The 18,675-nt window shown below is 39.8% G+C and overlaps 2 protein-coding genes across 2 annotated transcripts; one reads left to right on the forward strand and one right to left on the reverse strand.

Moving 5' to 3' along the window:
* Nucleotides 1–14: 14 nt before the first annotated feature.
* LOC133507383 (PRA1 family protein 3-like) lies at nt 15–5,769 on the reverse strand. The gene is made up of 3 exons (XM_061832340.1): nt 5,503–5,769; nt 2,255–2,472; nt 15–1,798 (listed from the first exon to the last, which is right to left on the reverse strand). The coding sequence occupies exons 1-3, from the start codon at nt 5,679–5,681 to the stop codon at nt 1,623–1,625; spliced, it is 573 nt and encodes a 190-aa protein (XP_061688324.1). The 5' UTR covers nt 5,682–5,769; the 3' UTR covers nt 15–1,622.
* Nucleotides 5,768–17,670, forward strand: trnt1 (tRNA nucleotidyl transferase, CCA-adding, 1). The gene is made up of 8 exons (XM_061832339.1): nt 5,768–5,901; nt 6,093–6,222; nt 10,127–10,320; nt 10,933–11,071; nt 11,158–11,284; nt 11,419–11,612; nt 14,297–14,550; nt 16,768–17,670. The coding sequence occupies exons 2-8, from the start codon at nt 6,093–6,095 to the stop codon at nt 17,014–17,016; spliced, it is 1,287 nt and encodes a 428-aa protein (XP_061688323.1). The 5' UTR covers nt 5,768–5,901; the 3' UTR covers nt 17,017–17,670.
* Nucleotides 17,671–18,675: the final 1,005 nt, after the last annotated feature.

Raw genomic sequence — 18,675 nt, forward strand, 5'->3', positions numbered from 1 at the left:
GCTTGCCGCTCATATTTATTTTTTCGTTATACATCCCAGTACATGTTTATTAATCCCACAAAGGAAAATTACACCCACAATCTGCGTATGCATATTGTATACTTCGCAGAGAACTAGACCACAAACATGTAGACATGGAAGGAGAGTCAGCCTGAGGGGCACACAAAGTGTTGCATCTCTTGAGCAAGGCCACCCTTGACAGTATTTAAGAAGCAAACTAGCCTCTTACTCACAAGAAATTCTTCTTATTATTATTTTGTTTAATTTTTTGCATTTGTCTGAAGCTGTACTCAAACTGTAGCCCTCTGGTTCCAAAGCTCAAGTCCTTACAAGTGAGCAAACACTACATATTTTTATAGCATTTTCATTTTCATTTTGTTGTTATTTTGTATTATTTGTCATAATCCAAAAATGAAAATAGTAAAAATAGACAGATAAATAAAAGAATCATACATTACTCAAAAGATAATATTCACTGCATGCTTTATTGTTTTTAAGTATTAACTTCTATTTTCACTTACACACTGATTTACCATACTAGAATTGCCTCTTGTACAATTTCTCAGTTAAATTATTATACCTGATATGGCTTGACTTTTTTTTTTGTTTTGAAAATTTTAACAAATCAGTGCTCCTTGAATGTTTTTTTAAGTTCCATACTATACATCCATTGCAGATTAAAAAAAAAAGAAAAGGTCTTGACAGCTATGAATTTATTCCTCAAAACACAAATGGAAAAAAAAGTAAAGATAATGTCTTCTTGATCAGTATGATAGCTTGGAAATAAAAATTGGTGAACCAATAAAAATTAAAAAAAAGTAGTTTGTGTGAAACCAATATTGATAATATACTGTGCCCCAATTTTCCCCAAAGTGTGTCAAACTCATTTTTAATATGCCCCTTCTAACATTGCTTTTCTGCACAAGCCAATAGGAAAAACAAGGTGACATGCTGCTCTACTGACACATGGAGGTGGATTATATCAATTCACACTGATAATCTGTACTATAATGCGGAGCAGCCCATTGATTAACATCAACCAAGATAATCAGTCACCCAGAGGGCTCTGTCAAGATTAAAGACTCAGGGGTGCAGGAGGAATACGGATGGATTTGATTTAAGACCTCAGACCCTTTTGAAGTCTTCACTTTTCAACATTGACACAGTGATGTGACTCACGTATTCCATTCATCATGGCGCCAAAGTAAGCAGGTTCTTTCTCTTTTATTGCAAAACATCTGAGCTTAGCTGTTTTCTATGCACACGAGAACTAAAGCAAACTTTATGTGGGGTTATACAGATTTGAAACAATAGCATCTTTAACATATCTCAGCAAGGACATATATCATGAGTTTTTTTTTTTCATTTTTTATATGCCTTGTAATAATAGTTAACCTTAGTGGGGAACTGCTGTGGTTGACGTCTGTGAGTGAGTGAGAAATACAAGCCAGATTTTAGAATTAGGGCGTAGTCTAGTAGGAGTGGAATACTCAGTGGGCATAGCACATTTGATTCTCATCATAAGGTAAAGGGAGCTCACGGGGCCCATTCAGATAGATGGAAGTGGGTCAAAATCTTTGGTAAACGGATGAACAGGAGTGTGTTGTCCTTTCTGAGTCCAGTCATTCCTTCATTTTGGACTCCAGCAAGTTCTGAATCTTTTGAAAGTTCTCCTCTTGCTGACCAAGAGACTCCAGGAAAAGGCCCATTGGTGACCTTTTGAGTCCGGAACACTCTATTTTATTCTCCAGTTTGTTCTTCATGTTGCGGAGGCGAAAGGATGAATGGGCCAATACCACTAAAGGGGTCAGAGTTTGGAGAGGGTTAGCTTTTTGATTTTGTTTAAACATTTGGCAAAAAGCATTCATTAATAACCTAATCAGAAGTGTTTCTGTATTTTACTACAATACCATGTACTTTCTTCCCTGTACCAAATACATACATACTATATTTAAAACAATGATCCAACCTCTATGCTTTGGTAAATTATCAAATTTCACTAAATTGGTCCCCAAAATGTACGACAAATAATGTTTGTTGAAGCGATCTACGTCAGCAATGTACTATGACAGGCAGAACTATTAAATGCTCTTCCAGGAGGAAGGTGGAAGGCAGCCTACATAATTAATCTATGTATCCACATTTTTTCAAATGTTCATTTAGTTCTGGGCAGTAAGATGTTTCTCATTTAAAATTTTCTTTGTCTCCTTAAAGGTTGGGAATCAGTGATCCAACATGCCTGTCTGTAACTTACAGGTGAGCGGTAAAGTGATTGCGGTCATGAACACCATGACACTCCCCAACAGGGATATGAAGACGTAGCTAGTCACCATAACAGCAATCATAAAGGCTGTGGGGTTCTGTCTTTTGAAGTTCCTGATGGCCGTTCTGTTTTCGCCTGCCCACACTGAGCACAGAAAAACTCCTGAGACCACAGCCATGGCGGTGAACATTCCCAAAGGGTTCAGGAACCTGCAGGACACAAGGACAGGACATATGGAGATCATTTTGAGCAGTTATGAGGCTGTTGGCTGCCATTCGAATTTTAATTTGGTTGCTAGCGCTATCAAGTGGTGAGAGTGAATCACTACAACGACAAACCCTCAGATAATAAACTGGAGGAAGCTTCCTTGATAAAATTGTGTTTGTGCACCCACAAAGAAATGGACTGTCTTAAATGTTTATGGTTGTTGAGAGATTGTGATAATAGAAGGAATAACAATTGTGTTAAAAGACAACATAAAATTATCACATAACAAAGTGGTTCAAAAAGAAGCATTTTAAGGTCGTGAACACAACTAGTTCGTCTCCTGACCTCAATCCAACAGAAAAACTGCAGAGGGAGCTGAAGCATCAAGTTTTTAAGCGGCAGCCCTTGAAGGATTTAGAGGGGTTTTGTTAAGAGGTGTGGTACATAATCTCTTCTGAGCTGTATGCAAACCCTGAGATGTTGAGACTACACAAAAACTATCACATTGTTGTGCTTGTCTACAACATTTCTCCACCAAGTACCAATGTACATTTTGCTTTGCTTTGTCAATGTATGTACTGATTTCAGTCAAGGGTTTCCATTTACTATGTGATTTTATTTTCACTCACTTCTATAATATTCTAGAAGATAAAGTCCCATTATTAGTGAGCTATTTTGAGAACAGGCCCATACTTATTTGGCCCTTGCGGGGTACCCCGTTCCTGCAAGTAACATAGTGGTCACCCGTGCTCTATACTCAGCTTGATCACTCATTACAAAGATGATTTCACTCACAGACAAAAATAACTTTGCATGCAATGCAGTACACTATTGTTCAGTAAAAGAATGTTTGATGCACATTCGACTATAATGTTTTCAAAAATAACATACCTGACCATTTTCTTCTAAAGCAAGTTAGACATGATTAAAGGTCACTGTGTCAGAGTAAAAATTTGGTGTGCACGACTTCTTGTTCTTCTTGTCCTTTTGCCTTGTCCCGTGAGGGGTCGCCACAGTGTATCATCTCTAAAGCCCCTAAATGTTCAATCACTGACAAAATAGGCAATTCTGAACTGCCCCACCCCCACCCATATACATGAACAGTTCAGTTGTAGGTGATAAAGAACCCTTTCATACTTGTACTACATGGTCACGTGAACAGCTATCTAAATGAATGACTTATGAGAGCTTCATCACAAAAATCAGCATCACGACAGTAAATAGAACATGACACACAATTGCTAATTTGAGCTGGGCTTTTGTCTCAACAGTGTTGACCTCAGCCAGGCTGGCATGAAGATGGTTTTATGGAGGCCAATTCCTGTGCAAAATCCAATGGCATCCAAAACAAATGGTACAATATATTGCGACACTATATACGGTGAAAACCAAATTATTGCAAGTATTTACTGACATTATGCTTTGTGGTACCATGGTGAAAAGTGGCTCTCATATCTCACTTAACAGAGACAGAGAAGTCCTGGTTTGAATTCCTGTGCATGGGTGGGCTTTTCTTTTGACATGCTGATTTCCTCCCACATTCCAAAAACATGCATATTTTGTTCACTGAAGATGCTTTAAAGGCCAGGTTGTAATTTTAGGAAGTCACAACTTCTCCTTTTTTCATAGTAAAAAGAATCATGTATGAGTTTAATTATATTCACTTGAATGTGATCATACATTGTGAGTAATATTTTTTTATGCATTCTTTTGTAGAAGCCATGTGCCAGAAATAAAGTTTACTTATTATAATCACTAGAACTTGCTTTTGGTGAATTATACTTTTTAATTTTCTTCAATGTTATCCAGTGTAGTTTTAGGTTGCTATTGAAAAGATTGAGATTATTCTGAATTCAGCTCTTGTGATCATGCTGAAGCGTCCTTAGAAGCGTGCTATTGAACCAATGGTTGCCCCTGATGCTGTGTCAATAGTTGGTAAATGAGTGTGTTAAAGCAATTGGAGATCTAAGCAGGTCAAAAACAAACAACAACAAAAAAAGCACTGTACAATTGAAAGCCCATACATGATATTTTGGTTGTACTTTATCGGAGAGGTAGAAAATGTGACAAACAGTTATCAGTAGATCCATCCATACATCCTGTACATTTTCTTCAGTACTAATGCAGTTGAGGGTCACAGGGAGCTGGATCTCAGCTGACTTGGAGTGAAAGGCCGACTATAAGCTGGACTGGTCGCCAGTCAGTCGCTTCAAGGCACATACACAGAAAATATAACCATTCACACTCGGGACACTGTCACTGAGTGGGAACTAAACAGCGTCATCTATGGCTTTCTTCTCAGGAACTATGTATACTTTTTCTAGCATGCTTTGCAATTGAAAGGCCGACTATAAGCTGGACTGGTCGCCAGTCAGTCGCTTCAAGGCACATACACAGAAAATATAACCATTCACACTCGGGACACTGTCATTGAGTGGGAACTAAACAGCGTCATCTATGGCTTTCTTCTCAGGAACTATGTATACTTTTTCTAGCATGCTTTGCAATTGAAAGGCCGACTATAAACTGGACTGGTCGCCAGTCAGTCGCTTCAAGGCACATACACAGAAAATATAACCATTCACACTCGGGACACTGTCACTGAGTGGGAACTAAACAGCGTCATCTAATGCTTTCTTCTCAGGAACTATGTATACTTTTTCTAGCATGCTTTGCAATTGAAAATGATGGTCTGATTGGATCTCAACAGATTTAGCAAGCGGTTGTACATTTTCTCAATATTCCAAACAGTTTTTTACCCTAATAATTACTGAACGCATCATTACCCTATTCACTTGGTAACCCATATCATTGCAATGAGAATTCTTAAAAGGGGATTCATCCTAATACATACAACTTGGGCAAACTGGGTCCTCTCGTTTAACTTGTGTATAGATGTAAGTAGCTGTCACACTTAAATAATCACAGAATATTTCACTTCATAATATTTTTTTTTCAGCGTTACAAAATAAACACAGACGCATTGGTGACACTCGATTGTGTCCATAATAAGCCGATGGAACGTTACTTACCCGACCATAAGGAAAACACAGACAGAAACTGCCAGATAATTTGTTTGATAGTAGAGTAGGTTGCTGACAACTCTGTTATTCCATTTCGCCGTGTCTTTCATATCTGGTTTGGCGAATCTGTCCCATCCGGGAAAGAAGTCGTCCCACGGTCTCAGTGGCGTCACCTCTACTCTGGCCATTATCTCTCCTGACAATTTACGGACTTGACAGCAAGGCAACGGGAACTGGCGTCACAAGCTGTGGTGAGAGCTCGCGAGATGATTTCGTGTTGAGCCCTCCGTGGAAGCTCTGCTATTGGGCAGGTGGTACATGACGTCACAAGGTTTCCCGTTTGCTTCACTTCCGCAATGTGATGGCAGGCAAGTGTGAAGCGCAGAGGACTTGCCGTGCTCGTTTCAGGTGACAATCACACTCGGACTCCATTTTGCGCCCATTTCGACACTTTATGTTTTCCCAAGTTTTCGGAGTAAAAAAATTGTGTAACGTGTACGAGTGGCTGCAAAGCATGACTACACCGCAAAGTACTAGCGAAATACAAGCAAGTCAGCTGTGAATAGGATCAAACACGCTTTGTAATTGTATTCCCACAGATGTGGAGCACAATATTGAGAGCGAGCTTGGCGCGTAGGTCGTGCCTCAATTGGAGGAGTCTCTTCACGATGCAACTAAAGAGCAGCGAGTTCCAGGTTTTGTTCACCGATGGACTGAACGAACTGGCAGGTGAGGTGCAATCTTGACATGTGACCAATGCCACTGCGGAATGGACCTTTCCGACTGGCGATCTTCAGCTCCGGCCCTCTTAGCTACAGTTGCCATGCCCCACAAGCTTCCAAAATGCCGACTTAACATAACACGGGTATGAACTGGATTCTCTACTGCGTATTCCAGATAATATTGGGGTATGTTTTTTTTTGCCAAATGCGTCAGACTTGTCCAAGAGAGTTCTACAGAGAGGTCTCCACTATTTCACGCAAGGATATGTACACGGAATTAAGATTTTGGACAGAGCAGGACGCAATGTCAGAGTTACAGCGAAACGTTGTCGATCAATGCAAAAAAGTTTGACGCCTCACAAACTTCATATTGAAATCCAACAGGATAAATTAGTGGAGTTGTACTGGACATGTAAAGCAGGTTGAGTACTTTTTACTTGCTCTGCTTTTTACTTACTTTACTCATGAGTAATATTGTAGTCTTTATAAGTGAGTGGATGTATTCATTTGACCTGGCTCGTAATCAAACCCAGTACTCTGTCTTAAAAGCCTGATGTGATGCAAATAGGCAAATAGACATTTCTCTTGCATGACATTGCACATTTACATATCCCTAACCCAACTCTTCGGCATAAAACATTACAACAACATTCAACACATAAACATTACTTCATTCAGCAGCTCAGTGATACACTAACAAAATGAAAGTTGTTCTCCTGCAATGTATAAAGCACTGATAATAATTCAATCAAATTCAGAGAAGTTACTTCTCCCTCACTTACCTTCAAACATACACCCTTGTGTTTGTTGATATTGTCCACACTTAGTTGTACCTGCGCTCTTCCGTCAGCCTTAATCCATCGTAGACACTTCCTCAACTGTGTTTTATGCTTTGGAAAATGAATCAACCGGGCCCCTTGTAACCTAGCAGGATATCTTTCATCAGAATTGCACATTCTCCAAATGTATGTGAGGAACATTTTGTTTGTAACATTAACTTTTCAAAGCGCACGTGACCTATAACGATGTGACCACAGTGCATACATCTGATGTTGCTCACAAAAGGTCAGTGCTCACGTGGTTAGTGTGTTTGCTCAGACGTGACAGGGTTCGCACGCAGCCCGAAAAGTCACTAAAGGTGCATTTAGGGGCTCCTAAAAGTCCTTAAAAATCTGTGAAAACCAGTCAAGCCCCTAAAAAGGCCTTAAATGAAAAAAATCAAAGGGAGAACCTCTACCGCCAAAATTCTCCCTAAAAAAAATTAATTAATCTTTTATTTAAAAAAATAGCGATCCGTCTGGCGTCCAAAACAGCCGGAAATTGTCAACGGAAGTCACCGTGTTGACAACTAGTCGCCATCTTGTCAATATTCCATTGTTTGTTTCCGTGAGTAGGCATTTCACTTCATCTTCGTTACGACGTAGCGTAGTTCTTTCATCGATCCAACTTGTATCATAGGGAAGTGCATTTTTCAAGATGCTTGGGTTGAAAGTAAGGAGTTTGGGAGCTGGGTTCGTCGAGATCCAAAAGATCGGCACATGTTTTACTGCCATCTGTGCAAGCAGAGTTACCAGCTTGAAAATATGGGCGTCAAAGCCTTGAGTTGCACCGGAAAAACAGGAGACACACTGATTTGGCGAAGACTCTCTAATCTTCCGTTTGTATGAATCTGTTTTTAAAATATCAAGATAGTGTATCATCAACTTCAGGCAGTGGAACTGGCAGTGCATGCGCACCTACAGTTGTCCAGTCATCAACTTCAACCAGCCAGAAGTCAGGCTTTATGAACGTTGTTCAATACACGAAGACAGGCTCGTTAAAGGCAGAGATCGTGTGGACTTTAAAAGTGATCTGCAGCCATTACAGTTGCAAATCTTGTGAAAATAATTCGAAAATGTTTGCAGTCATGTTCCCAGACAGTGACATTGCTAAAAACTACCACTGTGGGGAAAGGAAGACTTCGTACCTGGCTACATTTGGCATCACTGCCCACTTTTCATCTCTACTGCCTCAAAGCCAAAAAAGCCAGAATAGAGACTGACATATCTAAGCTTATTGAGAAGGCTGACATGCTGTGTGAGGAGGCAGAAGAAAAGAGGAATCTGAGGTTTATCACCGAGGCCAATGCACTCAGAGGCAAAGCAAAGGACAAGAGAGCCACTTTGGCACCTCTGCAGCAACAGAGGAGGCACTGGGTAGGCTCAAGGAGCTAGAGTAGAGGTGCTGAAACAGACATCAGTAGAAGACATTTGTGTATATAGTTGCAATTGTAGTTAGAATCTGTTTTTCTGTATACTGTTATGTGAAGACGTTGACATTGGTCATATCAATGAGAACTACCACAAGGGACGACAGGTGATCACTGTTACAGGTACCGAGGTACTGGAACATTTCATAAACCAAGAACAGTTGATGGCACCATTGGGTGAGTCTTTTTTCCTTACTCTTGATTTCCCACGATAGCCCCAAATTTTTCGTGTCGGCCCCTAAGAATACCCCTAAAAAGCCCTTACATTCTTTTGGTCAGACTGAGTATGAACCCTGCGTGGAAAAATTAGAGGGAACTTGCATGTGACGTTTGGCTCATGAAGATCTCTAACTCGCTGGACTGAAGGCAAATTGGCGACCAGATGGCCACTTGAGCGTCTGCTCGTTGCAGAGCCAGAGTTCAGACAAGCTGTGTCGCCAGAGAGCCTCAGCGAATGTTTCATTGGAGACATTCTGATGACTGCGTCATATAGAGGGCTGCGACTGACATCACTGCTGAGCATGCGCCTTAATTTTCCGCCGTATTGGAAGACAAACAAACCCCCCGGGAAGTTCGAGTGTGTGTAGGTGTAATTTTTCGTCAGTGTTTCTTCGCTTGGAATTTGATCTACATGATCTCGCAAGGCATGGCAGGTCCTTCTGCCAAGTGTAAACATGTTGACAGCCAGCCAGCTGTCGAAAGGAATCGTTACAAGGAGAAACTTGCTCTGGTTGATGGAGTTAACCCCCTACGACTTACCCAAACAGGAATGGACGACAGATGTGACATTCGATTAAATTTATCACTCAATTGTCAAAAAACACTTACCAGTGACAAAATGATCTGACCAGACACAATACTGGGACAGATTAGCAGTGTTTACATCTGCTCTGGACAAAGCTTCTAGCCAATCCCTTTGATGTTGAGAAAAATGTTTTTCAGTTTGTTCTCCCTGCCTTTTTATAACAGCATAAACTGCTTAAACTTATAACTGAAGAATGACTTGTTTACGTCGGGCACTGCTCTGTTGGAGCACCCAACCACAGCACAGAAGTTTACCATACCTGGAGGCTGGTTGGTTTGTGCAAGTTTGAAAAATAATGTGGTCACTCGTGAGTGGAGCTACAGCTGCCGGTATGCTTGCTTGTCTTCCAACATGCTGCGAGGCCAAAAATCACCTGATTGAGATGTCATGTCGCAGTGAGGACTCTGATAAAGCTTAATTTCACAGAATTGCGAGCAATCGTCAACAATATTTATGTGAACACCTCAATCTTTTCCCACATCAACCTCTGAAAGTATCAGAATAATTGCCCAGGTCTGTAATATTTAACAGACAAGGATTTTCCTCATGTATTATAGCAATGCTTGATGTCACAAAACTGTGATACATTGTGACCAAAATTTGTATGGACATGTCGAGTTGTGTAGTGTAAGATGTAGATTTCATTGTGAGAGTGGATGGTTGTTTGTATGTGCCCACCAATTGACGGGCTACCAGTCCCATTTGCAAGGGTGTATCCCAGCTCACCCAGACTCAACTGGAATAGGCTCCATCTTACCTGTGACCCTCACAACTACGATAGAAAATTGATATGTGGAAGGATTGACCTATACGGTAGCTACATCATCCACTAAAATGTTCTGTGTTTTATCTTGTCAGAAATGTTCAAGCAGCACCAGTATGAACTAAGAATAGCTGGAGGTGCTGTACGGGACTTGTTGACTGGAAAGCAGCCTGAAGATGTGGATTTTGCCACTACCGCTACTCCTGAGGAGATGAAGCACATGTTCCAGGCTGCAGGCATCAGGATGATCAACAACAAAGGAGAGAAGCATGGCACGATAACAGCAAGAGTAAGCCTTTGTAGACTTCATCAATCATCCGGAAATTATTCATAGTCTGGCAAAACTGAGAGTGGCAGTAACCGCAAGGATTTGGCCATTGTACCCATAGAGTGACGATTCAAGTTTTGCTGTATGCAACCTAACTTATAGCTATTTTTGAAGAGATGCATCCAGACTCGGAGCCCTATTATTTTGAAAGCTCCCATTTCTTGCATGCATGTGCGTGGTCTGCTGCAAGACAAATATACAATATAGTGTAAATTGAATTTCACCACCAGTTATTATTAAATGTATATTGTGAAAATGTTTACATTTTTACAATATTGTTGGGATATACAGTAGTAATCCCAATTCCAAATCATCTGGGTAACCTCTAGTTAGTTCTATGAGCACATATCACTTATACATTTAGAACACAACATGGTTTTTGACAAATATATGTAAAATCAATTTGGACATGCAATACTCATTCAACAAATTAAGTTCTTATTTATGTTAACGTATAATTTTATTGTGTTGTTTCAGGAAGTAAAACCCTCAAATCGGTCATCATTGGTCTTCCACATTTGGTCTGCTATCACAGTAGTTAAATTTCTTTTGACATTTGCTTATCTTTTATAGCTTCATAATGAGAATTTTGAGGTGACTACATTGCGGGTGGATGTTCAAACTGATGGACGTCATGCTGAAGTGGAGTTCACCACTGACTGGCAGAAAGATGCTGAGAGAAGAGATCTTACAATCAACTCCATGTTTTTAGGTGATTGGTCTGTTTATACTTGTGCATTTAAATTTCAATTCCACTGTACTGTCTTGGATTTGTTGACTCTTTTTTTTCCCCTGAAGGTCTGGATGGCACATTATATGACTATTTCAAAGGATATGATGACCTCCAGAATCGAACGGTCCGGTTTGTTGGCAGTGCTGAACAAAGGATCCAAGAGGACTACTTAAGAATACTGCGATATTTCAGGTGGGCTGTTTGCCTTTGATTCAGGTGATTTAAACTCATGAGAAGAAGCAGGTTAGTGATAACATCAAACATGATAGCGTGGAAAAACAAAACCAGTGCAGTTATTTTTTTTATACCATTTTGTATACCAACAGGTTCTATGGAAAAGTAGCTGTGAAACCTGATGAGCACGAGCCTGAGACACTGGAGGCTATTCGAGCAAACAGCAGTGGGCTTGTGGCTATTTCAGGGGAACGGATTTGGGTGGAGCTGAAAAAGATTGTGGTTGGTCACCATGCTTCTCGACTACTGGAGATGATGTACAGTTTGGGGCTGGCACATTACATTGGTGAGACACACTATTGCCTTGAAATGTTTTTACTTAAGTATTCTGTGGTCGTTATCGATTCTCTTGATGTTTTTGTGACAAGACTTTTTTGATTTCCCTGTTTGTAGTGCCTTGCAAAGTGATTACCACCAAGGCCCACTTTGTATTACAACATCAAATAGGGGACTTTTTCAACAAATATCACAGGATAGGTACCACAGGAAAAAAAAGTCAGATAAGTCAATTTCAGGGCTCTGAAATGGGAAAAGTAAAACCCAAAGAACAATAAACGGTGTGTCCGTGCGTTTGTTTGTCTGTGTGTGTGTATGTGTGTGCGCGTGTGTGCTTGTGTGTGTGTGTGTGTGTGTGTGTCAATGTATGCAGTAAATTCCTAGAAATGTGATCGCAACATACCTGATAATCTATAATTTGGCTGCTTCATTTTAACCAGCGGTGCGTACTTCCTTCCGTTGAGGTGCTTGACTAACACGTTCTCCCTCTAGATCCATGTTTCACATCTTGATGACACAAAATGCAGTATGCCTGCACACTTTTTTTTCATTTTAACATTTTCGTGAAGGTATTATTTTTTTTGTTTTAATTCCAGCCAGTGCCATTTCCACTGATTCTTGAACCCAAATGAAGGTTCTTCATCTGTACTACATTGAAGAAAATAAGTATTTGAACACCCTGCTATATTGGAAGTTCTCTCGCTTAGAAATCATGGAAGGGTCTGAAATTTTCATCGGAGGTGCATGTGAGAGAGATAATCTAAAAAGAAAAATCCAGAAATCGCAATGTCTGATTTTTTTTTTTTTTTTTTTAATGATTTATTTGTGTAATACAGCTGCAAATAAGTATTTGAACACCGGAGAAAACCAATGTCAATAATTGGTACAGTAGCCTTTTTTTGCAATTAAAGAGGTCAAACGTTTCCTGTAGTTGTTCACCAAGTTTGCACACACTGCAGGAGGGATTTTGGCCCACTCCTCCACACAGATCTTCTCTAGATCAGACAGGTTTCTGTGCTGTCGCTGAGAAACACCTCCAAAGATTTTCAATTGGGTTTAGGTCTGGAGACTGGCTAGGCCATGGCAGAACCTTGATATGCTTCTTACGGAGCCACTACTTGGTTTTCTTGGCCGTGTGCTTCAGGTCATTGTCATGTTGAAAGACCCAGCCACGACCCATCTTCAATACTCTGATTGAGGGAAAGAGGTTGTTCCCAAAATCTCACAATACATCGCCGCGGTCATCCTCTCTTTAATACAGGGCAGTCGTCCTGTCCCATGTGCAGAAAAACACCCCCAAAGCATGATGCTATCACCCACATGCTTCACAGTAGGGATGGTGTTCTTGGGATGGAATTCATCATTCATCTTCCTCCACACACAGTGGAAAAGTTAGTGGAATTATGACCAAAAAGGTCCATCTTGGTCTCATCTGACCACAAAACCTTCTCCCATGACTCCTCTGTATCATCCAAATGGTCATTGGCAATGACATGGAGTGGAGGTGGACTTTTAAAGTCGGTCTAACAGGTCTTGGAGGGTCAGAATTCTAGCTGATAGACAGGTGTTCAAATACTTACTTGCAGCTGTATCACACAAATAAATCGTTAAAAAAATCATACATAGTGATTTCTGGATTTTTCTTTTTAGATTATCTCTCTCAAAGTGGTCATGCACCTACGATGAAAATTTCAGACCCCTCCATGATTTATAAGTGGGAGAACCTCTAATATAGCACGGTGTTCAAATATTTATTTTCTTCACTGTATGTCCCTCCGTGACACCCAATATACCGCAAACTTATTCATGTGTAAACTCAATACCATACAATGGATTTAAATGTGAAGAAAGATCACAGCAATAAAGTATTGTATAAATGGCGGAAGATTTGCACCTTGCCTTCCATAATACGTTCTTCAATGCTGTTAGTATGATGGTCACAATTACAGACCGTCAATGTCAACATTATACTATGTTACCCCCCCAAATTTTGTAGTCAAATTTATGATCTACATAAATGTTTTTGCTGCATGGAAAACCCACAGAATTCCACGGATCTGCTGATTTTTCACAGTCGTGATAGGAAAGTAAGAACAGAACAGGCAGGAGTTCACTGTATAATGAGACAAGTTTCATCCTGATCAGGTTATTGTGAAAAGGATAAGAAATGATGAAATAATTAAACAAAAACAGAGGAAACTGGGGAAAAATGACTGACCACTTCTCTTTTACTGTGAAAAACAAAACCAAAAGAAATCAGTTGATAATTGGTTGCAATGTTATTAAGAGTGTGCAAACGAGATCTTTGGCCTCAATTACCAAATTTGGTCACTTAGGCCTTTCAACTTGAGAGACAGACATTTTGAGGTAAGCTTTAAAATTGAACCTAGGAGCACTTAAACGTATACGAGGTTGAAATTACATCAAAGCTTTTTACTTTTCAATGGCAAGGAGATGGCTCCTCCAGCCTACGGTGTTGCATTTACATGCTCCCAAAAGTTGATGTCACCTTAGACAGAGTGCGGAAGTGCTGCATGCATAGTGTGTTCTAAACAATTCGGAAGGGACGGAATGTTTTTTTTTCCCCCCATTTGCGTATACTGCACAGAGTGAAGGTTCACTGTATGTATATATGCTGAATAGATCAGTGAGCTTCTCAATTTAATACAAAATCATGACATTTCTTCCTCTCAGGTTTACCTTCTGATGGCAATGTTGATGAGATGAAGCGGGTGTGGCAGAATGCCAAAGGTCACTCTCCCAAACCTATGACCATTCTAGCAGCTCTCTGCCGCTGCCCAGAGGAAGTAGAGAGGATGGACACGCGACTGAAGGTGTCTCGGGAGGAGAAGACTCTGGCTCTGTTTCTGGTCAAGTACAGAAAAGATCTCTACAAGAATGATGAAGATTCGGAAGGTCTCAAAACCTTTACTGACTTCATTATTGACGTAAGTTTTAACTTCCTAATATGGTGTGTGACAAAAAAAAAAACTATGCTCGTGATTCAGTGTTATATGGCTACCTGCCTATATCATAGTGTTGCCCAGTATTGGTGCTTTTCGTCCACATTGTTTTTCACTCTGTATATTTTTCAGGCCTTTTGCTTGGCTCCCTGTGGTCATTCTAGGTGCAAATTGTATATTTAAAATTTATTGTTAATCCTTGGTTGGCCACTACTGTGGTGTCTTGAGTTCTGAGTTACATTTGTTACTCATGCTCACAACTCAAAACAATTGTATATCAAGTTTTTGCAAAGTGAGATTAATAACATGAGTGGCAGGTGGAATGAAGATTAAATCAGCCATATATGTGCATGCAAATGTAAATTATTTTTTTGTCTGTACGTTCTCTTCAATTGGCTGGCAATCGGTTCAGGGTGTACCCTGCTTCTCGGTCATTGTCAGCTGAGGTTGGTGCCAGGACAGACCCTATTAAGGATAGGCGGTATGCTAACTGGGTGGATGCATAGAAATTCCATCAATCTGTTCCATCCTCCCCTCCCAAAAAAAAACCCGAATTAAATGCTGTACAGTGCTTTATAATAAGAGAAGTGATTTTTTTAATATACTAAAAGCAATGAGAGAATTAAATACAATTAAAAAGAATTAAACCGTTTTTGTCACACTTGACAAACTGATATAGGAGTCCCTGTTCAAGGAATGAAAACTCAGCTCCTCGGCGAGCTGTAGTCATATTAGTCATACTTACTGAACATACTTTGACATAATACTGTATACTGGAGGCTCAGCTCCTGTTTCGGCATCTCAGTATACAGCAGGGATATTAGTTGCTCTTCACAAAAGGTAAAGAATTATGAGAGGGGTTGGTGCTTTGTAAGTGAAAGAGGCAAACAAACATTATTGAAGTATGAACAATTTAGTCAATAAATTGGTTCCGATGATAAGTTGGAGGAGGTCAGCAACTGTATAAAAGCCATGTTTTATGTAATTTGCTCCGAGTGCGTAGCAATTAAATGTACATCTTTGTGCCTATCCTGTGTAACATTGCAATTAAAGTTGGCACAGATTCACTCAGAAAATAAACTAAATTTAAAGCTGTGTTTTGTCATATTTGGCTCGACTCATTTCACTAGCCCCAAGTCACCAGAGCTCACCATTTTGCCAGGAAAAAAAACTCATGACACTTGTAAAAAATAAAAAAAACACGAAAGACAGGAATGAAGGTCGTGGATGGATTGAAATCCTCTGGAACACATTGATACCTTAACCCAAACACCGAAGAGACACAAGAGTTTGTCAAACGTTTTTGTGAATTTTGTCCCAATCATTGTGTTGTTACTTTCTTTCCAATACGGTTAAATAGTTGACAGTCTATTTTATTTTTGTGTCAGTCATCAGCTCTTATGCTGTTTTGCAGATGAAAATAAATGCTAAAAATCACTAGTGCAAAAGAATGCAGCCTACCATTAAACATGTTTGCTTTTTCAACATTGGCATCCAGGTATTTTATTGCTGCACTCACCCAAGTGACTTGACTGAAGTTGCATGTGGTGTAGGCTGAGGCTCGAAGCTAAACGGAGCACATCAAACGACAACACATCGTGAAGCGTTCTTTGGACAAAATACAGTAAACTTAATCCTATTCTTGCACTGAGGTGACTGGACATTTAGTTTGACATGGTTAGCACTTTTTTCCGCTGCTGCCATTTGGCACAAGAACGTCTTTGTGCATGTTCTTCATTGGTTTTTGCCACTTTGTTGAACAGCCCAAAAATGCTCAATTATACACATTGTTATTACGACATCACAATGAATATAATGTTGTCATAATTTGGTTCAATTTCTCTACAATGAGAATACAATATGAATATTTACTTATTTGAAAAACACTCAAAAGATTTTGTCTTTTAATGGCAGAGACAACACACAAGTTTATAGTTGCTGGTGAGCATTGTAAACAAATGGCAAGGAAAGGTCCGCTTGCATTGAAAAACAAATATCAGCCACGGTTGACTTACAACAGCCATTTGTTGTGTAGCCAAAATGCTTGACAGCCGTAATTAAAGTGAAATCTCATAGTATGGGGTTTAAGGTGTGTTTCTTTGAATTCTGGTCGAAAAGATGCATCTCAAAGCAGGAGAAATCACATTCTGTTTTGTATCCCGTTAAGTGAAGTCATTGATCTGAAACTTATTGTTTTGACAGAGTCGTGAATTGGATACTCGGAGTAAAGTGTGTGAGCTGCTGAAGTATCAAGGTGAGCACAAGCTCCTGGCTGAACTTAGCACGTGGGCCGTACCTCGGTTCCCCATCAGCGGACATGACCTCAGGAGATTGGGCCTCCTCACGGGCAAGGAGATAGGCTCCACTTTACAGAAGCTGCGTGACATCTGGAAGAAAAGTCATTATCAGATGGATAAAGAAGAACTTCTCAGTTACGTGAAGTCCGAGTGAACTGTTGCATGTCAAAGCCAAACATGCATCTGTGTCTGTGGCCGAGAATACCAATTTGGACTCTCTGTAATCAAGTCCAGTGATAGCACAGCTTGAGTTAAGTATTGAAATGTTTGTGTGTGTGTGTGTGTCAAATGAACATGACCAGAGATATGCGCCCCAACGATGAATGCATTTTCATGATTTTTACACCATTTTCATTGTTATTGTCATTCATTATGACAACACAGGCCTGCTTTTATACATAAACATAAAAAGGGAAGACAGTAATCCACACCACGATGCAGAGAATACATCCATTGCATTTAATTTGCAATCTTGGCTGACATTTCCTCAAATCTACTGAATAAGTGCTAGTCTGGTTATTTTCAATCTTTGAACATTGTTGTGAATATTTTCTTCTCAGTCAGGACAAAGGTTCCAGTACATTCTTTATATTGTAGTCAACATAAGCCACTATTTGTTTTTAGATAGACCGCGATTTGTAACTGGTCGGTTCTATTGAGCAAGCATTTGAAATGTTTTCTTGGCGCTGCTTAATGTATTCATTTGAGAGGTAATTTAGAACTTGTCTGCGAGGACATTGATTTTTGCTTTTCCAGGTTATTTTGCAAACTATTTTTCAGAAATAAAATTGGCAATTGTGGCAGCGTATTCAGTCGTGTGATCTGTCGTTATGTTGTCACTGGAGTGTTCAATATCAGAGATAAATGTGAATATTTAAGTGATTTTATGCCACAGCATATTTTTTTTACACTCTTTGATTTACATCTTTAATCATGAATAGATTACTCATCGTTTTTCTTATTGGTACCTGTGCATCTAACAAACTTTTTCACATTTGTCCACCTAATATTTAATTAAGGAAACCCAAATATTAGAAATTCATGCCAAATGTGATCAAAACAAAAATCATCAATGATATTTGATTGAGTCTTTTACACTGTCAAAGTTGGATCTTTCATTTGCTCAGGCAGAATCCCAGTTCTCGTGATACAGATATTGTGTTGGTAGTTTTACACAACTCCTTTTTGCAAATTGGATGGATGGATGTTTAACGTATCACTAGACACTTGAAAAATAATATGCCAGATTTTCCAGCAAATGTAAAGATGTTAGCCTACACTTTCTGAGCATTATTCCCTATAAGCATTTGGAAGATGTCATGTATACAGTAATTCCCCCAATAAATATACTGTATACTGTTCTCCACCCATCCATTTTCTTTGCCACTTATACTCACGAGGGTCATGGGTAGTCCTGGAGCCTATCGCAGCTGTCAACAGGAAGGAGGCAGGGTACACTGTGAGCTGGTTGTCAGCTAATAACAGAGCACATTGAGACAAACAACCACACCCAGGGGCAATTAAGAGTGTCCAATTAATGTTACATGTTTTTTTGAATGTGTTGAACCCGGGTCCTCAGAACTATGAGGCCAAGGCTTTACCATCTGAGCTACTGTGCTGCCCCTGTATACTGTTCTGAATTATGAAATTTATGTGACTGTAGATTAATTGCCCATCCATCCATTTCTGCACCTCACTAGGGTCACAGGTATGCCAGGGTCTTTCCCAGCTACCTTTGGGCAAGAGGCAGGAGACACCCTGAACTGGTTGCTAGCCTATCACAGGGTACATAGAAATAAACAACCATTCACGA

This window comes from Syngnathoides biaculeatus, chromosome 10 (assembly GCF_019802595.1).
Source record: "Syngnathoides biaculeatus isolate LvHL_M chromosome 10, ASM1980259v1, whole genome shotgun sequence".
Classification (NCBI taxonomy): domain Eukaryota; kingdom Metazoa; phylum Chordata; class Actinopteri; order Syngnathiformes; family Syngnathidae; genus Syngnathoides; species Syngnathoides biaculeatus.